Consider the following 22,356-nt stretch of genomic DNA (forward strand, 5'->3'; position numbering starts at 1 on the left):
TAAATATTTACATTTATTTAGTTGCATGAATAAAAAGTTTTGTTTGTTCGTTCATTTGTTTGTTTGTTCCTAGTATTAGTGTCCACCCTGTTAGTACAGTATGTAGTGCTCTGCTTTAAGAAATCAGACAGTGTTTAGGTTTAAGAAATAACATGCTGAACAATAGCTCTGTATATGCATGTTGGATTTTTTTTTTTTTCAACTAAATTGAGCAGTTTTGCTGGCAAGATAAGCAAACAAGTGATGATGTGCATTGTAATTATCTCTTTATTTATAAGGAAGATATAGAGAATGGGGTGAAGCCACTCTGGATGTAAAGGCTTTAGTTGGAGGCGATGGTCTGATCAATCCAGGAGCGAAGCTTAGTGACCCGAGCGTACACTCCAGGTGTGGAAGTACTGCAAGTGCCGCTGCCCCAGGAGACGATACCAACTAAGGTCCAAGCTCCAGATTTCTGGCACACCAGGGGGCCACCAGAGTCACCCTGAAACAGAAAAGAAACAAAACATATGCATACATTTGATTTCTGGTTAATTATGTCAAATTAGCCTATATCTATATCCAGAAATCTGTAAAGTTGCTCTGTGATAATGTCCATTGTTAAAAAGCTCTATATAAATAAAATAGAATTTAATTTAATTATTAACCAGAAACATCAATATTTCCCACAGTATTGTGGGAAATATTGTATTAAACTATATTAAATGGTATTAAACCTTGTATTAAATTATAATTTTATAATTTATTTTTTCTTAACAACATTGTGCTTTATAAAATGTTTATTACATACTGTACGGGTGGCTTTAGTTTGATTTTATTAACATAAACCTAATATAATCAGCACGTTAAAAAACAATTGTAACATGTTTAGATATTTTGTTTTATTTAATATTAAAAACACAACAAAAATATAAAAGTTAAAATATTTGTTTCTGTCTAATTATTTAACTTTTTTTTTTAAAAAAACTTTATGCCCCCAGCCCCTTGATCTGCTACATTGTTACTGATACAGTTTTAATGATGATCAAGATTACCATGCAGGAGGAAGCGCCAGAGGCTCCAGCACAGATCATCAGGTCAGAAATTTTACTTCCCCAGTAACGCTGGCAATCGGTGTTAGTCAGCAGTGGCAGAGCGGCCTGTTGCAGAAGAGGAGGAGTGTTTGCAGCTAAAAGAGAACAAGAGAGTTGACATTAATGGGAGAAATCCCTTCTAAAAAAAACAGAAATAGTTCTTAGACAAATCTTTAAAAAGCCTACAATTTCACTTGATATAGATAAAGCCTTTCCATTACCATTGTATCTGGTCAAGCCCCATCCAGTTGTGACACACTTCAAGCCACCTGGGAAGTTATCACTTGTCCCAGCCAAACACACAGGGGACACACGGGTGTTGAGCTGGGCAGGAGTGGCCAGTTTGATCACGGCAACGTCATTGTTGATCGTGAATGAATTGTAGCTGGGGTGCCTGATGGACTGCGATGGAGAGAGAATGGATATAATGAGAGTAGTTATCATTTTATTATTATCTTACTGGTTAATCTGAACCAGAAACTATTTTCTGATCAAAACATCAGCTTACTATAAATGTGCTAATTAACATCTGATTATATGAGTTCATGCACTTCTATAGACCAAATACAAACCTTTGCAACTTTCAGGACCTGGATGTTCTCTGCATTAGAGGAGCGGTCATGCTCTCCAAGGACCACAAGGTGAGAGGTTCTGCAATCCAAAAATTACATTATATTTTGGTTTATAATTTTACTTGCTGGAAAAAAGCTTCACTTCTATATACATTTGTGTAAAGCTCAGATTTCTGTCCCTACTTGACATTGCAGTGAGCAGCAGTCACCACCCAGTACTGATTGACCAGGGAACCACCACAGAAGTGGAAGCCAGTACTGTCCTGAGAAGAGAACAGCAAGAAAATGAAGCATGGTTCCATTCAGCTTATCAATACCTGTATTGTAAAGGGAGTTCAGCATGGTAGAGATCAGAAGAGATGGGAGAGTGAGTCTCACCTGCAGAGACACTTGCCAGGGCCATGAATGGGGCACAGCCTGCTCACCATTCACAATCCTGGCATATCCAGAGATCACAGGAGTGATGGCAGGGACACCACAACCTTAACATTTCACACAAACACACACACACACACACAAATTCTTTTCTTGTTGAATTGCTTTTAAACCAATATTTCCATGTGTCACTATGATCTGAAACTCTTGAATCATCCTGAGGGCTATGGCCTGCTGTGCGACCATGTAGATACTCAACTAAAACAAGCAGTGTTCATGAGACTAGAAAGAAAACAACCGTAGGCAAGACAGAGCCTGTATAAGACAGTAAATAGCCTGAGTTTTAGTCTTCAACACAAGTACTAGGTGAATATTATTAGTATTAAATACAAAGTTACATACCGTATGTTGCACCAAAAAAGGCGAGGCAAGAGAGGATCCACAGGAGAGCCATGATTTCACACTGCTATAACTGGATAGAGTGAGGGTTTTTATAGAGCTACTGTGACCTTGGTTTCACCGTATCTTGTTAAACCATTCTATAATAATCCCAACTTCACCTGTGCAGTTAGCGATATCAGAATATTTTTCCCATGACACGTAATGAAATTCTTATTGCAATTCTTGTAATAAAAGCATGACAAAGCGGATTTAAGGAATTATGCCTGTTCATTTGTTTGTTTGTTTGTTTGTTTGTTCAACCTAAGCCTATATAACCCTTATGAATGCAATAAGTAATTATTTATCATGAAATGTATTTATTTGATCCTTACACTTGGATTAAAAAATAAAATAAAACCTGGTGTAACTTTTATAATACATTTTTGTTGCTTTTATTCTGATTGTAAGACAAATAAATACATTAGATTATTTTAAAATACAAAATATTCTTGAACTGCCCTGTTAATACTTTGGAAAATGTTGATTCCTGTATTTATGAAATGTTTATTCAAGCACTGATAACAAGTTACTCTGTAACATGTAGGCTAAAAATAAGAGACGTGTAAGGGGTTGACTGTGTTTATGTGTTTATGTTCATAAGACAAAATTTTTTTGTAATTTTGCCACAATGGATTTGAAATAGATCAAGATGTGATTGAAGTGTAGACTTTCAACTTTACTTCAAGGGGTTTAACAAAAATATTGCATTACCCTTTTAGGAATTACAGCCATTTTTATAAAGTCCCTCCATTTTCACAGGCTCAAAAGTAATTGGACAAACTGACATAATCAGAAATATTAGGATTATTTTTAATACTTGATGCAAATCCTTTGTCAATCACTGCTTGAAATCTGGAACCCGTAGACATCACCAAATGTTGAGTTTCCTTCCTTAAGATGCTTTTCCAGGGCTTTTCTGCAGCCATCTTCAGTTGCTGCTTGTTTGTGGGTCTTCCTGCCTTCAGTTTTGTCTTCAGTAAGTGAGAAAGCATGCTCAATTGGGTTGAGGTCATCTGACATTTAAGAACATTTAATTTCTTTGCCTTAAGAAGCCCTTGGGGTGCTTTCGCTATATGTTTTAGGTCATTATCCATCTGTACTGTGAAGCACCGTCCTATCAGTTTTGCCACATTTGGCTGAATCTGAGCAGAAAGTATAGCTCTGTTTGCCTCAGAATTCATCTTGCTACTTCTATCAGTAAGCACAGCATCAATAAACATGGTTCCATTGATAGCCATACATGCCCATTCCATAACAATTCCTCCACCATGTTTGACAGATGATGTGGTATGCTTTGGATCATTTGGATTCCTTCTCCAAACTCTTAGTTAATCCTGTTCCAGAACTGGTCAGGCTTTTTATTTTATTTTATTTTATATATATATATATATATTTTTTTTTTAGAGTTTTTTTAAACACTGTCTAATCTGGTTTTTCTGAACTTGTGTGTTACCAGTGGTTTGCATCTTGCAATATTTGAAGGCTTTGTGCCATTTTTATAAGCTTTGTGCCATTTAGAGAGTTTTTATATCATTTAGAGACGTTTGGTACCATTTGGAGAGGTTTGGTGCCATTTTGGAGAGGTTTTTATCTGTGTTTGGATAACCTTACACACAATTTTAGTGGTTAGAGATAACTTCCTCATATTTTGGGTGTTCATGGACAAGTACTTGGGGCATCTTTGAGACCAGGAATGGGGTTGATATCAACATTTGCTGTGAAGATATAACATTTGTGTTAAAAGTAAATATTTTTAAAAAATAATTGAAAAAAAAATTCTGAATGTATTGCCCCAGGTAGGCTAGGTCAAAGAAGAAATACTTGAAATAACTGCTAATTCTTAAAGTCTTGTCTACTTTCATATGAGCCATTAACCACTACTGTGGTGTGTGAGATCACAAAACAAATCAATGCTGAACACAGGTACCCCCAAAACAGACAAAAATGCCATTTTTTGGCTACCGGTAAAAGAGGTTAAATTCATGAAGGTGTCTCTTGACTGTAGACTTTAACAATGATACATATACCTTCTCCAGAGTGTTCTTGACTCGGCTATATGTTGTGAAGGGTTTTTTTTTTTCAACAAAAATTCTGCATTCATCCACTTTAGTTGTCTTCTGTGACTGTCCAGGCCTTTTGGTGTTGCCGAGCTCGCCAGTGCATTCCTTCTTTTTAAGAAATTGTTTATTTGGCCACTCCTAAAGTTTCTGCGATCTCTCTGATAGGTCTGTTTTGTTTTGTTCAGTCTAATAATGGCCTCCATCACTTGCATCGACACCTCTTTGGACCGCATATTGAGAGTTGCTATGAACAGCTACCAAATGCAAATTCCACGCTTGGAATCAACTCCAGACCTTTTATCTCCTTAATTCGTCGTGAAATAACAAGGAAACAGGCCACACCTGGCCATTAAACTGTTTTTCTGTCAATTGTTAAATTACTTTTGAGCCTGTGGAGGGACTTTTAAGAATTAAACCCCCTTTAAATTAAAGCTGAAAGGCTACACTTCAATCACATCTTGACTGCTTCATTTCAAATCCATTGTGGTGGTGTACAGAGGCAACATTACAAAAATTGTGTCACTCTCCAAATACTTATCGACCTGACAGTAAATGATAGTATATGCATCCTGACACTCATAGGGCATGGTGTGAAATCAGTGTACCGCTCATATCTTCTGTAAAGCTCAAAATGTCCTCAGTACACAGTCAAGTGTGACTTCAGTGTTAGAGCTCTCTTTTTTTTACATTGTGGAGCAATTTTTCTTTTTAATATAAGTTTTCATAGTTAATTTCTAAGTAGTATGCCTTCCTATTTATTCACATACAATCGTTTGCTTTGGGTAAGTAACTGTAAATTTTCCACTTTATCCCACGCACAACATTACTATCATCATCCTCCCACTGCTACATCCAAGGACGCTTTGTTTCTATGAGAGACGCTTCCATTATCGCGTGCGTGGTTACAGTCAGAGGGCCAATCACTGTCCTCGGTCACATGATTGACGTGTGAGTGGCGCAATCTCCGCGTAGAGAGGCGGGACATTAAAAAGCAGACGCACTCGCACACACAAACGGAGTGAAATCAATTTAGTCCATTGTATTGCTGTTGATTTACTCCACACGCTGGTGAGTTATTCATGCTGTCTAAGTTTATAACTTCACCGTAGCTACATTTATAGGAATATAGTGTCATAGCTTCCGGCATGTCTTTTTAAATAAACTTTAACTTGACCGTTAGCTATAGCCAGAGTATTGTACAAGCTAACCAGCTAGTTAGCTAGCATGAACTTCATTCACTCCAGTTTGCTGTTGTTGTAAGCATGATAAAATGCTGTTAGATGGCTAACTAGACAAACACACTAATTATTAACTTCATGACGGAGTTAACAAAGTGAGCTAATTAATTAAGTTTTGTGAACTTAGGGAAACACTGCACTTTTCAATACTGCAGACCATTGAAGTGCCCCAAAAACCAAAATTTTGTGGGATTTAACCCTTGTGCGTCAATTTAAAAAGTTATACATAGGTCCATAGAGGATAAAATGTCTATGTCCAATAACTGTCTTATAAATATTATATATTCATATTCTTTTCCACTTTCGATTTTTTTTACCAGCATCAGTTCTGATCATAATTACCTAACATACTGGAATAAAATTGGTTTGAAGTTCGACATTCGCAGATATGCGGAAATTAAGGGACCGTCTCTAAAGTTGCATACGACATTGTTATACACGTTTCTAACTTCAATAGCATTTGAAGGGAATGACTTACATTCATATAACCAACTGTAAAGTGTTCATGTAGGTATCTGCTATAATGCACACCTTTTTAGATTTTTGATATTTAATAAAATAAACTATTAAATCATATATAAAAATTGCCACGTATTTCATTACTGCATGGGCTCATCCACAAAATATACCATTATTTGAAGGGAATGACGTACAGTCACACATCCAACTGTAAAGTGTTCATCTAGGTGTCAGGTATGAAGCACACCTTTTATATTTTTCAAATTTATTAAAATAAGCTATTAAATCACATGTAAATTAGATATGAATTTCACTACCGAATGGGCCCATACACAAAATTTACCATAATTTAAAGCTCAGTAGTATTTGAAGGGAATGATGTGCAGTCATGAAGCCAACTGTATAGTGTAACTATTTTGTGTACCTAGTTTAAAATAGATTTCTGAAAGCAAATTATGGTGAAATATTAAAATTCCAACAAAAATACTCACCTTTTGCAAAATTTATGCTGTTTGCATTAACACAGACAAAATGATATTTTAAAAAAAAATTATGAAAAAGACAAAAATGTCCATAAGGATTCACAAGGGTTAAAAATATATATATCTGTCCTTCACAAATATCTAGGGGGAAAAAGTTTCTGTGGCCAGAAACTGACACTTATGTTCCATCTGGAACATTGTGGTGGTCCTGTTGCATGACTTGATGATTTAGAGGCCACTGAACTTCCATCCATCGCTTCTCCATACCTATCCCAGAGAGCCTATTGCAAGAAGTCTGGGCACTAGGCGGGAGACACTCTGGACCGGGTGCCAATCCACCACAGGACACAATTGCACACACATTCACACATACCAATCAGCCTACATCACATGTCTTTGGACTGGGGGAGGAAACCGGAGTACCTGCAGGAAACCCCCGAAGCACGTGGAGATCATGCAATTTCCATACACACAGGGTGGAGGCAGGAATTGAACCCCCAACCCTGGAAGTGCGAGGCAAATGTGCTAACCACTAAGGCACTGTGACCCCCACCACTGAACTTGCTATTGATATTTCTTGTCCTGCCAGGTTTGAAATGTCAGCCCTTCAGTCTGCCTCATCGAAAAGTTTTACCTCAACTCCACTCAAAACCAAATCCACTGTCCCAAGGAGCATCCCGAGAAGCAGGAGCGTGGAGTCGACTGGCGACTCGACCTACTCCGTACTGTCACCCATCTACCACGATAGCTTTGAATTATCAGATGACGATAAGGAAGAAGCACTGAAGCAGTGTCAGCCACATGATGACCCCTCTCTCACAGCAGATGAAGGTGAACCCATCAGTCCTCGCAGGTATATTCTTAAAATGTTCTTAAAATTCTTGCAAATGTTTCATATTATAAGGTCAACGATTTGTCTAAATCTGTATGCAGTATGATGTATGCAGCATTTACAGAGTATGATGTGTTTGTTTTTTCAGGGATGAGTCCCTTCATGCAGAAGATACTTATAGAGAAATGCTGAATCTAAGTGCATGGGAGCAGTGGCTTGTGAGTAAAGCCAAAGAAGAGCGAATCAAAATGCATCAGAAATCCCTGCAGGTAGATTTTATTTATTAGGGTATTTACTACAGTGCTGTGACCATTCAGTATTTTAGGGAGAGTTTTCTGTGATTTGATTAATGTTTAAATTTGTCATATACTTTTGTTCTGCTTTAGAACAAAATCATGAAACTATGAATAAACTATATATTTCAGCAACAAGCTCTGAAAGAAAAGAAAGAACAAGAAGAAATGGAACAACAAAGAAAAAAAGCAGTCAGAGAGTGTAAAATTCAAGAGTGGCTTCAAATGAAGAGAGAACAGGTACCACTCACTTTCTTTCCACATTTTCTTTAAAGGGGTGGAAATCAAATACTAGACATATAAAATATGTGAGGAATAAAACAAGGCATGATGTTGTAGGAAAGTAATTAACGGCAAGGTTGTGTGATCCAGCTGACTCAAAGCGGCATTACTGTTACCACCCCAGAGTTGATTGTTTTCCAATAGTGGCACATTTCAACAATTTGTTTTCTGTCTCATACCACAACAACTTGCCAACTCTAACAGTTTTTATTTTGTTAGCATGAAGTGTTTGCCATACATGACCATGACTGTAAATGCAAAAATGTAACAATGTGCGTGCACTGTGCAGGAAATGTGTGTACACATTTTTTTTTTTTCTGTATTTAATGCAGTTGCACCATTTGAACACCAGAGGTCCCTATCTGCGCACCACATCAAGTTAAAATACACTCAGAGTACTTTATTAGGAACACCTGTACACCTACACATTCATGCAATTATCTAATCAGCCCATCGTGTGTCAGCACTGCATAAAATCATGCAGATACGAGCCAGAAGCTTTGGGTAATGTTCACAACAACCATCAGAATGGGGGGGGGGGATTTCTGTGATTTTGACTGTGGCATGACTGTGGCATGACTGTGGCATGACTGTGGCAGGATTGTGGCAGGATTGTGGCAGCTAGTGCCATAGTAGCTGGTTTGAATATTTCTATAACTGCTGATTTCCTGGGATTTTCACACTTGTTCAGTGAGCAGCAGTTCTGCAGACAGAAACGCCTTGTTGATGAGAAAGGTCAACAGAGAATGGCCAGACTGGTTCGAGCTGACAGAAAGGCTACAGAAATGCAGATAACCATTCGGTACAATTGTGGTGAGCAGAAAAGCATCTCAGAATATACGACATGTCAAATCCTGAGGCAGATGAGCTACAACAGCAGAAGATCACGTTGGGTTCCACTTCTTTCAGCCAAAAACAGAAAGCTGAAGATGCAGTGGGCACAGGTTCACCAAAACTGGACAGTTGAAGACTGAAAAACGTAGCCTGGACTGATGAATCTCGATTTCTGCAGAGGTACACCGATGGTATGTTCAGAATTTGACACCAACTGCATGAATCCATGGACGCAACCTGCCTGTGTCAACAGTCCAGGCTGGTGGAGGTGGTGTAATGGTGTGGGGAATGTTTTCTTAGCACATTTTGGGCCCACAATTTACCCATCTTCTAATTGCTACTTCCAGCATAATGCACCGTGTCACAAAGCAAAAGTCATCTCAAGCTGTTTTCATGAACATGACAATGATTTCGATAGTCAAAAGTCTGCTAGCTTTGGATTGCAATGCTCAACATGCGTTACACAACCACATTATAATTGTTAAATTATACTAGGGCAGAAGAAAATGGCATTTTAGCTGACTTTGGAGCTCTGTTTGTGCTACAGAGCTCATTCTGTTTGAGTTGATAATTTTCCCTAGATCAGAGACTTTGTTTATTCAGTCATAATATTTGGGAGAATTTATACATTTATTTGTTTATTTTCAAGGTATGCTGAACTTGTAGTACATTTTGTTTACAATATTAAACCTCCTGTTCAAAGCAACTTTTGATTTATTTGGTGTTATACAGACAAAAATGCACATTGGTTTGCATTTGTTTTCTGCATTCAAATTTTGTTTAAAATAATGAAATCAATCGAAATAATGAAGTCATTATTGTGAATTGAATCGAATTGTAACTGTAATGTATTGTTACACCCCTACTAATAAATGAGCACCCTTGTATTGTAACACAGCTACCAAAAATGAGCACGCACTCAGCTGTATTAATACCCAATTCCATGTCCCCCCACATTCGGGGTGTATTCTGTTCGATTACGTTAAACTTTTTGTAATAGCGATCAATTTTTTTTTAATTCCCAGGAGAAACAGGATAAGCTTTGCCGGGAGTCCCAGAAAACAAATAAAATGCTCCATGAAGAACAGAAACGGTTGGAGATAGAAAAAAAAGCCCAAGAAAAATATAAATCGTGGCTCCATAAGAAAAAGCATGAGGAAAAGGAAAAGAAATTGAAAGAGCAAGTATGTTCATAGAGGCATTTAAAATTATTCACATAAACAAGATGAACTGTTTTCACTTTATGTATGTATGCATTTATTTATTTATTTGGACTAACAGGAAGAAATAGCTAGACGAGAACAGGAGGAGAGAGAACGGAAAGAGAGAGCAGATGAGAAGTTTCAAGAGTGGCTTAAAAGCATAAAGGACAAAGAAAGACGTACAAGCCAGTCATCAGCATGTTCAGCTGGTAAGTAGAAAAAAAAATTCTCTCTTAAAAAAAAAAAAAAAAAAAGCTTCTTTGGAAATTAAATATTTATATCATCTTATCCAAATCTTTATATTTCAAAGTTTAGTCATGTAAAAATACACCTTCACTTCCGTTTGGGTCGATGGAAGCTGAAACCTATTTTCTTGTTCTCAGGTGGCTATGACAATCTAAACTATCCAACTCCCAGTTTTGTGAATCCTATTCCATGGAAGCCCATTCACATTCCCCAGCACGACAGAACACCAAGGAACAACTTGGCAGACAGGAAACAGCCAGGTCCCCCGAAATATCACTCAACTCCATGTCTCGCTTACAAAACAAGACACGATCAGCTTTGCTGACAAAAGACTGTGATACTCTCAGGTTAATATCACACATGGAACTTTTACTGTGCAAAACTGTACAAATGTACACGTATGGGAGGATGATTTTAGAAATGCTTGTGGTCCTGATCTTGCAAAGTTTTACTGTTCAATGGTTTATAATGCTTACAGGTTAGTTTTTCACATCACTGACACTACACAGGAACATGAGTAATTTTATAACTCTGTAATTTTGGAAGAAATTTGTTGAATTATCATTGTTATTATTTGTTTTTGTTTTTTTACTGCATAGGCAAGGATAGGAAAATCCAAGTTGTCAATATGTCAGCACACTCTGTATGTTTAGTTTCATGTAAGTGTTTCCAAGGAACCAAAACAAGACTTGCTGGGAATGTGACTTGCTGGGATTAGTAATTAATGAGTCTTTATTCTTGTTTATACGTACAGGCTCACTCCTACACTTCTTTCACAAAGACTCCTCTGTCTCAACAGACAGCCTGTGTAAAAGGCTCTAAGCAGCGTGTATTCAGTGGAGTACAGAATTCAGAATAAATAGTTATCATCGGCATATGTTAGTCCTACGTCATTTTCATCTTCACAAAAAGCAGATTTTTTTTTTCATTTGTGTGGGCACAGGAAAGCTTTTAACCTAAAGTAAAAGCCGGATGTTCACTTCACACACTTGTGTACTGTCCAGTGCCCGGTAGTGCCTTGTGGCTCTGTGAACTGTGTTGACCACACAATTCTGTGTGTGTGTGTGTGTGGATGGGTGGGTTTGTGGATGAATACGAAGAGGGTCTTACACACTCGGACAGCATTAACGTCATAACTTATTACATAAAGAAACTTTCTGGGACCAAAGGTAATATATCAGTTCTCACTTTAAGTTGTTTTTTTTCCTTCAGTTATTCAATGCTTCCAATGCAGGATGTTATTATTATTATTATTGTCACTTGTATGTTTTACTTGAATGTGTTTGGTGTGAGGAGATGACAGTGGGAGAGAAAACTGAATGGACATCTTTGATCAGTCAGGATCTACTGTAATTCTCGGTCTAGTAATGAATGCTGTTGTGAAAACTGAGCTCCTGCTTGGTGTATAAGAACAAAAGGCTGTTAGAACGAGACAAGGCATGCTTCACTGAGCTACGTGTTTGCGTGCTGCTTTGCCGACCAAAGGTCACCTCCCAAGACACTAAAATTGAAAATGTATGTGCTAATGTTTTCACTTTGCAAGGTGAAACTGTTGTTTTTTCGCCTATTTTAAATACCTGTTAAAAAGTGAACGAGGAAAAAAAAAAAAACATGTCAGTGTGTTGTTCTCTGGTCACCAAGGTTTGCTTAAAAACATTTCCAGGAGATGCAGTGGTGCAAATGGGCTGGCAAATGGAAATCTCACCTACCAGGACAGGTAGGGGTGTGTTTGTTGACATTTTAGTTCGTGTAAAGCAGGGAAGAGAAAACAAAGGAGAAGCAGTGATCAGTTCATACAATTTATTCTTAGTTCATAGGAGTCAGTTAGTTAGTTACTTATATGTGTTTAAAAGATGTAGATGATTTAGATGTAGAGGTGCTTTTCAAACCTTGGTTCATTTTTGACAGGAGAACTTGAACCCATTTTCTGTCAAAATGATATTCTATCATATTCTGAACACTTCATTTTGAAGAGTGAAAAGCCATTTACATAGTTATAAGCAAGCTACAGGGATCAGTCGAATGTGGAAGCTCTAGGTGTGTTACAATCTTGGTGCTGATCATGACTACGCAGTCCACAGGAGTACAGGAAGAGGACGCCTGTGATTTCCTATTTAAAATTATCTTTGTTGGAGACAGCAACGTGGGAAAGACGTGCATCATCCACAGCTTCAAGTCTGGAGAGTTCAGAGACAAACAGCATAACACTATTGGTGTAGACTTCACTGTGCATACCATGGATATAGACGGCAAGAGGGTGAAGGTGAGTACCTAATAAAATAATTAATCATTGTTTTAGCAAAACTGATTTACAAGTATTAAGAGCTCAGACAAGATGGTAGGAGATGTATTTGTGGTATGTAGCATTTACCTGCTTTCCCACTGTATTGGCTTATTTTTGATCAGCATTAGAAGTTTAGAAAACTTCAGGTCCCACTGAAGGTCATTATGTACAGTGCCTTCCACTAATATTGGCACCCTTGGTAATTATGAGCAAAGAAGGCTATGAAAAATTGTCTTTATTGTTTAACCTTTTGATATTTTGTTCATAATATCATGTTTGATATTTTGTTCAAAAATACTCTGCTCCCATGGATATCAAACAATTGCAAACACAAAACAGGTTTACTAAAAAAAATCTTTGTTTTGTGCCATAATTATTGGCACTCCTATCAAGTCTTATGAGGAAAAATATATTTAAAGTATATTCCCATTGATATTTTACTTTTTTTTTTTTTTTTTAGTACACCTGGGTGATTAGGAACCAGAAAGTGTTCAACCATGACTTCCTGTTTCACATAGGAAACAGGAAGCTTAAAATGGTTTATGGTTGGATCTTCCAGCAGGACAATGATCCAAAACATACATCAAAATCAACACAAAAATAGTTTACTACAAAATCAAGGTCCTGCCATGGCCATCCCAGTCCCCTGACTTGAAACCTATAGAAAACCTGTGGGGTGAACTGAAGAGAAGAGTCCACCAGCATGAACCTCGAAATTTTAAAGATCTGGAGAGATTCTGTATGGAGCAATGGTCTCCAATCCCTTGCCATGTATTCTCCAACCTCATCAGGCATTATAGGAGAAGACTCAGAGCTGTTATCTTGTCAAAGGAAGATAGCACACAGTATTGACTAAAAGGGTGTCGATAATTGTTGTACACATATTTAACAAAGAGATATTTTTTTGGATAAACCTGTGTTTGGTTTGCAATTGTTTCCAATTGAGCAGATTATTTTTTAACAAAAGATCAAAAGGTTAAATAATAAAGACAAATTTTCACAGCCTTCTTTGCTCATATTTACCAAGGGTGCCAATATTAGTAGAGGGCACTGTATATAGAAATTTCTTTGTGTGATCTGACAAACCTGTTTTTCTTTGTAGAATATTAACTTTGTGTTAACTGAGCTATTACACTATTTCCACAAAATCTAACATTTTGGCCTGGGTTAATGATTTAAGGTCAAGCCTTTTGATTTTTAAATGTTACATGAATAGATTCGAGCATATTCCCAGACTGGCTGACTAATCCCTAATGCTATATAGATTAGTTTTTCTCATGAAATAAATTTACCCAACCCCATATTAGCAGGTATGAGTGTGGCTGTAGTGTAGGCACTGATGCTGACTCTTTAGCACACGGTTTCCAACCATGGTCCTGGAGAACCTATAGTCCTGCACGTGCTAGTGTTTTCCTGCTCTAACACATACTCAGAGCTCTTAAAAGTGCATTAGATAAGATTTGTCAAAATTCGGCAAGATTAGGTCTCTAACGGTTAAATACGTGGCGTTAAATAAGCTCCACCCCCAGAAGCTACAGTGATTCAACTAGAGCTAGCATTAGCCAGGACTGTTATGACATCACTTTCAAGCACATATGGACATTCATCTGCTTTATTTCAGACTGAGATGGGCCGAAGTGAGGAAGCGTCTATAAAATAAGTAACAGGAGGCCCATCCAAACATAAAAAAACACTCCAAACTGTAACGCAGTTTTCCAAGTGTGTTTATTGAGCTATATAATATACTTGTGCTGAAGCTATGGCTTGAACCATTATTGATCATGTTCTACACATGTTTTCTACATTACTCATTAAAAACCCCCAAAAAACTTTAATAATCTTTAGTTGAAAAAGGCGTGTTGGAAGCAGAGATTCGTTGGGAACCTGTGCCATTTATCAGTTATATAAAGAAGACTAATAAAATTTTGAACTGTTCATGATTTTTAAAGCATTTTGGTCTAACGTTTTCATTGCTAACTTGCAAAAGATGCTAGTAGTCAGTAGGCCCATGTTTTTAGTACTAATTATTTACAGTATAACAGATGGTTACCACAATAAATAGTGTTTGCCACATTACTTGCCCCAAGATACTGGTAGCTAATTTATTGTAGAACTATGAGAGTCAGGTCCTGTTTCTGGAGGATCCTCCTGCAAAATGTTGGTTATAAAGGTCATCATTTGAATGTACCTCGTTGTTCAATATTTATGGTGTATTGCAGATGCAGATATGGGACACGGCTGGCCAGGAGCGTTTCCGCACCATCACACAGAATTACTATCGCAGTGCTCATGGGGCTATGATCGCCTATGACCTGACGCGCCGTTCCACTTTTGACTCACTACCTCACTGGATACATGCAGTAGAACAGTATGGAGTTGCCAATGTAGTCTTTGTATTTATAGGTATGAGTTCTTGTATTTTATTACTCTGTGTTTATGAACTTGAAGAAATCTCAGGTGAAACTTTTCAGACTGGCAGCCAATATAAATGAGTGCTATGTTTTAAGTGAGAAAAGAGGAACGTGATGGAAAGTCTGAAGATGTGATTAAAGTCATTGTGGATTGTTTTGAAGGCATTTGTGAGAATGGAGTATATTGGAGTTTTTTTTTTTTTGCTGCATTCAGTTGTGTTATTTTACTTAAGTGTATATGATGAATGCCATACCAAACAGGTCTATAGAGGACCAGACCAGGATTGGTCCAGGAATTCCTGGATATAATTAACTGGTAAGATACAGCAGGGGTTCGTCGCTATTTTGTAGCCAGAGGCCCCATTAACTGTCAAATAAATTCCACAGACCCATGCAGTGCAAATTTATTTCATGAATATTCATAGTGGTTAGAGTCATAGTGGTTTCTATTCCTGAACCTTCCACTGACAAAACACATTCCAAGATGACATTATTTATAGGCATACTTGTTTGAGTTATTGAAGTTTGGATTAAACCACTCTATTTAAGGGATAACGTTGATTAGGGTTGGTTCTAAAATTCCACATCTGTAAGACCCCCCTGGCTATTCTTCCCAGCTATGCTTGGCACAACAACTAGCTTACTTCAGCTGACTGCTTGCTCTCAGCTTCCCTTGAGAGAACGACTTGGCTGAGCTACTTCCTGTAATGTCTAGCACTTGTTGAAAAAAGACAAATTAGAAAATTTATGTGAACTCCAGTATTTAATAAGTGTAGCAGCAATAACCTCTACCAAACGTTTCCTGTAGGTGCTGATGAGGCCTGCACAACAGTGAGGAATTTTAGAAACTTGCTCCCTACAAAATCTTCAGTTTATCTTTATTTCTGGCATTTCTTGAATGAACTGCCTTCTTCAGGTCATGCTGCAGACTCTGGCTTGGAAAATCCAAAATTGATTGTCTAAACAATTAAGTTTTTGGTTTACTTGTATGTTTTAGGTCATTGTCTTAATGCATTAATGATTAACCCTCAAATGTCACACAGAGTATTAGGTGGAAGAAAGAAAAAGAAACTAACATTACAAATATACTGTGTGGCCAAAAGTATGTGGACACCTGACCATCACACCCATATGTGGTTCTTCACCAAACTGTTGCCACAAAGTTGGAAGAACACAACTGTTTTGAATGACTTGTCTGCTGTAAAATCTAAAATCTCAGGCTCATTCATACAGGGTGGACATATACTTGAGTCATGATGACCTACACAATGCACATTACCAGAGGTTCCACTTAAGTTCCACTTACAAAAGGGTATTCACGAAGTTTATGTATACTACAGGGTCCATAACGTGATCACTCCTGTAATTGAAAATTAGGGATAAATTCACACACTTAATCTGTATAATGTGTTTATATGTTTCTGTAAAGCTGCTTTGAGACAATCTCCATTGTTAAAAGTGCTATACAAATAAAATTGAATTGAAAAACTAAATAAAATGTGGACTTGAGCTTAAAATAAACGGACAACTTTCTGTAAAATTCCATAAGCTCTAACATATTTTCTCATTTCAGGCCATGTTGTTTTCTTTTGTATGGAATGTATAAAGTTATACAGAATTGTTTTCAGGACATTTTGACTTGACCAAGAGTCCAATTAAAATATCTCAACATTTCCATTTTGTTGTTCTCTCTTCAGGTAACAAGTGTGACCTGCAGCCCCATCGACAGGTGTTGTTTGAGGATGCCTGCACTCTGGCTGAACAGAAGGGTGCTCTGGCCGCCCTGGAGACATCTGCTAAGGAGAACCATAATGTACAAGAAGCCTTTGAGCTGATGGCACGGGAGCTAATAGTACGAAATGGAGGCATAGTCCCACATGAAGCCTTGTCAGATTCCTCAAATCCCTTTCTATACACTGAGACTCACTCAATTGGTGAAGTGGAGTCCCTAGAGAAGAAGTCCTGTGAGTGCTGAAATATTGGGATTTAAAGGAATGGTGTTCTTTCAGAGACCATTTAAAGACTTCTAAAACATTCTCAAGCATTAACCCGCATTAGTACAGTGAATTGTGGTTCAGAGGAGAAATGGCTACAGACACACTCCATTTTCAAATACTTGCTACATGCTCTCACGTATATACACGGTGCACAGGGGGACATGTGCAATATTGTGTGCAATATGATAGTTTAACTTATAAATTAACTTTGTGTGTTCTTTTCCCATGTTAATGAGAAATAAAATGGAAAAATGATCATTATGGCTGTGAACTTTCTGAAAACACTTAATCCTCGAAAGTCTTATTTTTATTTTGCATAAAAACAAAAACAACTCGTTTTAAAACAGCACGTGGCAAAATATGATTCAAACTTTTTTCAAACATCCTAAAATAACATGGAGGTTTTCATGCCAGCATACTAACAAAACATTTTACATCCAACAATAAAATGATGTTTTATAGGGAAATTATTACAACGCTTACAACCATCATGGCTTTACTTAAATATGGTAAATATGATGTCTAATTTAAAACACACTATAAGTAGAACTTCTCCAACTAAAATATGGTTTTATTAATATATTGCCAATAAAAACACTTCACTTTCTATCTGTAATTTCTACAAATCCTAATCCTAGCTACTGTTAGTCAGTCATTTTCAGGGTCTTGCATTACAGTATACGTTACTGACCTGGAGGTGCACTGCATTTCTTTATGTGCAGGGTTTCCAGTGTGTGAGGTGTTCAGTTTTGTTCTTAAAATTGTCTATGTATTTGTGCTAGCCTGAGAAGCCTCTGGATTATTCCAGACTAGAGCCCTCTTGTTGGAAGACAAGCCCCACAGCCTCGAGTACATCTTGAACTACAAAAGAAGGCTGGGTCAGGGTTGGATCGAAGCGGAAATCTCGGTGCCCATGGAAGATGTGCTGCTCTGTGACTGTTTGCTCGGGGGCAAGCTCCTGCTGCTCTCTGTTGTAGACACCTGTGCACACCAGGATGGAGCTGCAGCTCTCAGGTAGACGGTGCTCGTATGAGCCCCCGACCATCACCTTGCCTGAATTTTTTGCATCATCAATGGTTTCATAGTGGAAATCACCTGCTACGTGACTGGCTGAGCCACCTTGTGCATGTACCCGAGTCCTGGCGTGGTGCACGGACTGCAAGTAGCGGTTATAGAGGTTTGCACCATAGATGTCAGCCATGGGGTTATCCCTGTGGGAGGCATGAATTTTGTTAGAGGAAATCGTCATTAAAGGTACCGAATACTATAAAACAAGCTTTGTGATGATAGAGATCAGAAAGAGGCTAACATAGACAGCATTTTCACGATCAATCATTTTATTGTCCAAATGAACACAGCATCAAATAAAACAAAAAGCAAATCCTACAACCAAAGGCCTTTTTGTTTTATCAGTAGCTAAATTTATCCTACACGCCTTCATATACTTTCAGACAAATGAAGATGCCAAAACCACCGTTTTACAAGCTCACATACTCTCTCTGGTTTTTGGCTATTGGGTATTAATGATCCAATCACACGATTTGTCATGTAGTGCATGATGTCTTTGTTTTTTTTGTTATGTTTTTGACGCAATTATATCATGTGAACATTGTCTCTGTAAGAAGTACACCAAGGCCTTAACTCACCCAATGGCATACAGTCTTTGGACAGGTTCTGTCCAGCCTAGCTTCTCTGCCTGCTGTCTGATCAGCAGCTCTGCGTAGTTATAGGTCACCACACTGGGCTTCCCAATCAGAGCATCATACTGCAGATCATAACCTGTGATCTTCTTATAGATGCTCTCCAAACACAACAGGAACATTCCATGACCGAATCTAAACAGCAATAACAAACCAAATAAAATATTCACTGATTCAAGGTTTTGGATTTCTTTTTTCTTTCTTTCTTTTTTTAAATAAGCGTGTTAACCACAATATGATATTAATATACAGGTGTCCCAAATGTCTCTATACACAGGGGAAATTAACTCTTTTTAGCAAAATGTCTTCCAAAATCATTTCATACTTGGTTTATATTCTAGATATATTTTCAGATTGCCTTTAAGAACGCCTTTGCCTAAAGAAGAGCGTATTGAAATCATTCTCATGGCTGGATCGGGAAGCTGTCTTAAGGTTGCGATGGCCTTTAACAGGAAACATGGCAAGCACATCACACACGACACTGCTGCCAAACTTATTAACAAATTCAAAAAGTCTGGAAGTGTTGCGGACCAACTGAGAAGAAGTGGACGTCCACGAACATCCACTAACGAAGGCACAAACAACGTGGTGCTGATCTACACAGTACCCTGTGTATGGAGACTTTTGGGACAAACTGTAGAAGTAATAAGTATAACCACAGAATTGTACCTGTGTTTATAAAAATATGCATTTCAATGTTTTTGGATTTTCCCCCTGAGGAGGGTGAAGGCTAACATGTGCTTCCTCTAAGACACGAGGCTAGCTGACCACATATTTGTGAACTGCTGCTCATGTTGCATCACTGGGAGGCATAACACTCAGAGGAAAGTGCTTTCTGCCCTCTTACGCATAAATGAGCTCACAGACACTAACAATTGGCTAACGTCACTGTGACTGACAGGGGAGAGAGAATATGGCCCACTTTTAATTTCAATTTAAATGAAATTGCTGGGGGGGGGGGATGACGACTGACCGAGCACTCTTTGCTTCTGCCATCCATAACAGGTCCATGTTGCAGGCCAGCACAGGGATATGTGGGTAATGCAGTGATGTCACGGGATTTCCTGGCTTCCCATTGGTCAGGAGAACATCCACAATCAGCTGAAGGTTGGTCTCCCACCTGATTGGCTCTCCAAAGAGAATGACAGCTGAAAATGAGAGTGTTTAGTGAGATCTAAGTGGAACGCAAAGTGAAGGCAATAGATTAAGATAAAATAGTGCATTAAACTTGAGTAATAATACCTTCAATTGGTTGGAGGTCCTTGGATGGAGGAACCTAAAAATAAATTGTGTGTGAAATTTACACTTCATTACAAGTTCATTACAAGTTTTCATGTTTAACTGTTTTCCTATTCAAATGTTCCCAAGAAATTTCTCATGTTTTTCAAATGTTTTCAAGTTTACATGCATAAAGGAATGCATAGTGTGTACGAAATGGGAAAAGGGGGTATAAAGGAGCCATTTGTTATATGTATGAAAATATATTGCAGTTTTGTTTTGTGAATAAAGTATGAAGTCTTCAAACAAATCTAAAAACTAATTTTGTTTTAATCCCAATCAGTCATGTGAAAACTGTTGAATTACTGGAAATGTTGTTCCTCACCACATCTTTGGGTCTGCGATTGTGATCCACCATATCCAGTAGAGGGTACGCCTCTCGTAGCATATCAATAGTGACAACATTCTGAAAGCCTAAACTGGAGTTAGTTTCTGTTAAAGACAAATTTTTTAAAAGAAATTCCAGGATTGTTTTAAACCGCAGCAGTAATTATTATGCCGGGGTAGTGGCAGCGCAACATAAAGATTCCCTGCCCGTGACTAAAAAGTTGTGCTTTGAGTAACATATAAATAAATGTTATTGTAGGTACAGAATACAAATGCAAAGAAACTATACTCACTATGGTCAAAAGGTCAAGGTTTTATTTCAAATTACTGCTGCACAATCCATCAGCATATTTTGACTGAGGTGACATAAATATGAACAGCAACACAGGCTGTTGAGAATAAACAGAATAAACAAATATTTAAGGATACTTCTGTGCAACTTCCACAACCGGCCCCTGTCCAGACACTAACACACACATCTTATGGAACTGACTGAAGACCCGTAAAGGACTGTGAGACAACACAACCTGATCTGGTGACACCTAAAACAAACAAACAAACAAACAACAAAAACATTAAGAGATGAATGTTGACTTCTTGGACAGGGTAGCACTTTGTTGATCTGCAAGACTGACCTCTACTTCTAGAAGATGAGATAGCTGCTCTGCTTTTGTCTGCCGCATAGAGTTCCCTGCGTTGGTAACGAAGACCACCGGGACTTTATATTTTCCATTTCCATCCACCAGATTCCTAAAGCACTGCTTGGCTGCTGGAATGGGGGTTCTTCCACGGACCAGGACCCCATCAATGTCGAAAAGCAGACCAAAAGAACTGTGACTGCATTGGGAAGGCTTAAAAAAAAAAAAAAAAAACAGTATTCAAAAACAGATCAGTCAGTTTCAAGAAATTATGCTGATGGAAAATATGAAAAATTCTACAGAAGCCCTAAGAAGCCATGCATTATTTTTTTTCTTGTTTTGTCGAGATCTCGACTTAATTTTCCTGTGATCTCCACAGAACACAGTTGATTTCTCGTGATCTCGACTTTATTTTCTTGTGATCTATATAAACAGTTGATTTCTCGAGATCTCGACTTATCTTGTGATCACAATACATAAATATATACATACAAGGTCTCTTAGAGCTTCCGGAAAATTCTTAATAATCGAATGGAGTTAATTTGTTTTGATGGACAAAAACATCCCTCAGTAGAAGGGAACTCGTTTTATTTTCATTTTAAACTATTTGTGTACTTTGGAAGGACAGGAAAATTACAGTGATTTAAATCATGTCAACGACCATGAGGCAGGACACCACAGGGTCCTGATCCACACAGACCGGCTCTTTCTAGTTCTGACTGCCGGTATTTTACAAGTGTTATTAGTGTTCAAATGCGCATGCGCACAAGCAAACAGCCAAACAGACTGAAACAATACCGCTTCCCTGACTACCGTCATTATCATTCATTATCGGTTCTCTCACAAACAACTCTGTTGTTTTTAAACACCACTAGGAAAGAAACATTTAAAGTCGATGACTGGGTCAACTTACATTGCTGTAGCGCCGTATTTGCGCCGTTCTGCTGAATTTCAGAGCCTGCCACCCGAATTTAAACATGTTCAATCGCGACATGAACTCTGCCATTTCTTCACAGTGTCACGATGCAGTAGTAACTAGAAAACGCCCTTGTACAGTAATCACACTTCATAGGTTATAGTTTCAGTTGCTAAACATCTGGTTAAACTAGTTTAACTCTCTCGGGCTAGTTACTCAGGCTAACCATCGTTACCAAATACATAAAATAATTTGCTACCTAATGGCATTAAATATTTATTTACAGAAAACAGGACACGGTCCTAGTCCATAAACAGTATTCCAAGTACCTATTAGTAAAGATACATAAATGGCGAGGATTCCGTCGACTGACATCAGCAGACACAACTACCTAAAACTCTTGCTGCATGTTTTGC

At 37.9% G+C, this 22,356-nt stretch overlaps 4 protein-coding genes across 5 annotated transcripts; 2 read left to right on the forward strand and 2 right to left on the reverse strand.

Moving 5' to 3' along the window:
- Positions 1 to 249: 249 nt before the first annotated feature.
- LOC128618051 (chymotrypsin A) lies at positions 250 to 2,504 on the reverse strand. The gene is made up of 7 exons (XM_053641418.1): positions 2,423 to 2,504; positions 2,024 to 2,127; positions 1,829 to 1,908; positions 1,646 to 1,724; positions 1,295 to 1,475; positions 1,035 to 1,168; positions 250 to 484 (listed from the first exon to the last, which is right to left on the reverse strand). The coding sequence occupies exons 1-7, from the start codon at positions 2,472 to 2,474 to the stop codon at positions 323 to 325; spliced, it is 792 nt and encodes a 263-aa protein (XP_053497393.1). The 5' UTR covers positions 2,475 to 2,504; the 3' UTR covers positions 250 to 322.
- A 2,699-nt stretch (positions 2,505 to 5,203) lies between these two features.
- Positions 5,204 to 11,264, forward strand: ccdc34 (coiled-coil domain containing 34). The gene is given in 8 exon segments (XM_053640810.1): positions 5,204 to 5,589; positions 7,290 to 7,553; positions 7,681 to 7,801; positions 7,958 to 8,065; positions 9,967 to 10,125; positions 10,223 to 10,352; positions 10,527 to 10,689; positions 10,691 to 11,264. Coding segments are annotated over 7 exon segments (975 nt in total). The 5' UTR covers positions 5,204 to 5,589; positions 7,290 to 7,296; the 3' UTR covers positions 10,728 to 11,264.
- Positions 11,265 to 11,391: 127 nt separating this feature from the next.
- LOC128617678 (ras-related protein Rab-19) lies at positions 11,392 to 17,369 on the forward strand. Of its 2 annotated transcripts, none has more exons than XM_053640811.1 (5): positions 11,392 to 11,558; positions 12,053 to 12,106; positions 12,471 to 12,652; positions 14,893 to 15,076; positions 16,782 to 17,369. In XM_053640811.1, the coding sequence occupies exons 1-5, from the start codon at positions 11,462 to 11,464 to the stop codon at positions 17,057 to 17,059; spliced, it is 795 nt and encodes a 264-aa protein (XP_053496786.1). In that variant the 5' UTR covers positions 11,392 to 11,461; the 3' UTR covers positions 17,060 to 17,369. The 2 variants fall into 2 exon arrangements, with proteins under 2 accessions (XP_053496786.1, XP_053496787.1); XM_053640812.1 differs by having other exon boundaries at positions 11,487 to 11,558; positions 12,464 to 12,652; positions 16,782 to 17,367.
- Position 17,370: 1 nt separating this feature from the next.
- On the reverse strand, positions 17,371 to 22,339 carry hdhd5 (haloacid dehalogenase like hydrolase domain containing 5). Its single transcript, XM_053640809.1, has 8 exons — positions 21,938 to 22,339; positions 21,022 to 21,237; positions 20,816 to 20,928; positions 20,385 to 20,478; positions 20,024 to 20,057; positions 19,755 to 19,929; positions 18,728 to 18,916; positions 17,371 to 18,292 (listed from the first exon to the last, which is right to left on the reverse strand). Exons 1-8 carry the CDS (start codon positions 22,028 to 22,030, stop codon positions 17,881 to 17,883), a joined length of 1,326 nt encoding a protein of 441 aa, XP_053496784.1. The 5' UTR covers positions 22,031 to 22,339; the 3' UTR covers positions 17,371 to 17,880.
- Positions 22,340 to 22,356: the final 17 nt, after the last annotated feature.

This window comes from Ictalurus furcatus, chromosome 14, assembly GCF_023375685.1.
Source record: "Ictalurus furcatus strain D&B chromosome 14, Billie_1.0, whole genome shotgun sequence".
Taxonomy (NCBI): Eukaryota; Metazoa; Chordata; class Actinopteri; order Siluriformes; family Ictaluridae; genus Ictalurus; species Ictalurus furcatus.

Coding starts and splice junctions, on each gene's coding strand:
- LOC128618051 (XM_053641418.1), bottom strand. CDS start 2,474: ATGGCTCTCCTGTGGATCCTCTCTTGCCTCGCCTTTTTTGGTGCAACA. Junction 1,476..1,645: donor AGGTCCTGAAAGTTGCAAAG/GTTTGTATTTGG, acceptor TCTCCATCGCAG/TCCATCAGGCACCCCAGCTA. Junction 1,169..1,294: donor GGGCTTGACCAGATACAATG/GTAATGGAAAGG, acceptor GTTCTCTTTTAG/CTGCAAACACTCCTCCTCTT.
- LOC128617678 (XM_053640811.1), top strand. CDS start 11,462: ATGGGTGGGTTTGTGGATGAATACGAAGAGGGTCTTACACACTCGGAC. Junction 11,559..12,052: donor GAAACTTTCTGGGACCAAAG/GTAATATATCAG, acceptor AAACATTTCCAG/GAGATGCAGTGGTGCAAATG. Junction 15,077..16,781: donor TGTAGTCTTTGTATTTATAG/GTATGAGTTCTT, acceptor TTCTCTCTTCAG/GTAACAAGTGTGACCTGCAG.
- hdhd5 (XM_053640809.1), bottom strand. CDS start 22,030: ATGGCAGAGTTCATGTCGCGATTGAACATGTTTAAATTCGGGTGGCAG. Junction 20,929..21,021: donor CTCATCTTCTAGAAGTAGAG/GTCAGTCTTGCA, acceptor TGTTTGTTTTAG/GTGTCACCAGATCAGGTTGT. Junction 20,479..20,815: donor GTTGTGGAAGTTGCACAGAA/GTATCCTTAAAT, acceptor AACTAACTCCAG/TTTAGGCTTTCAGAATGTTG.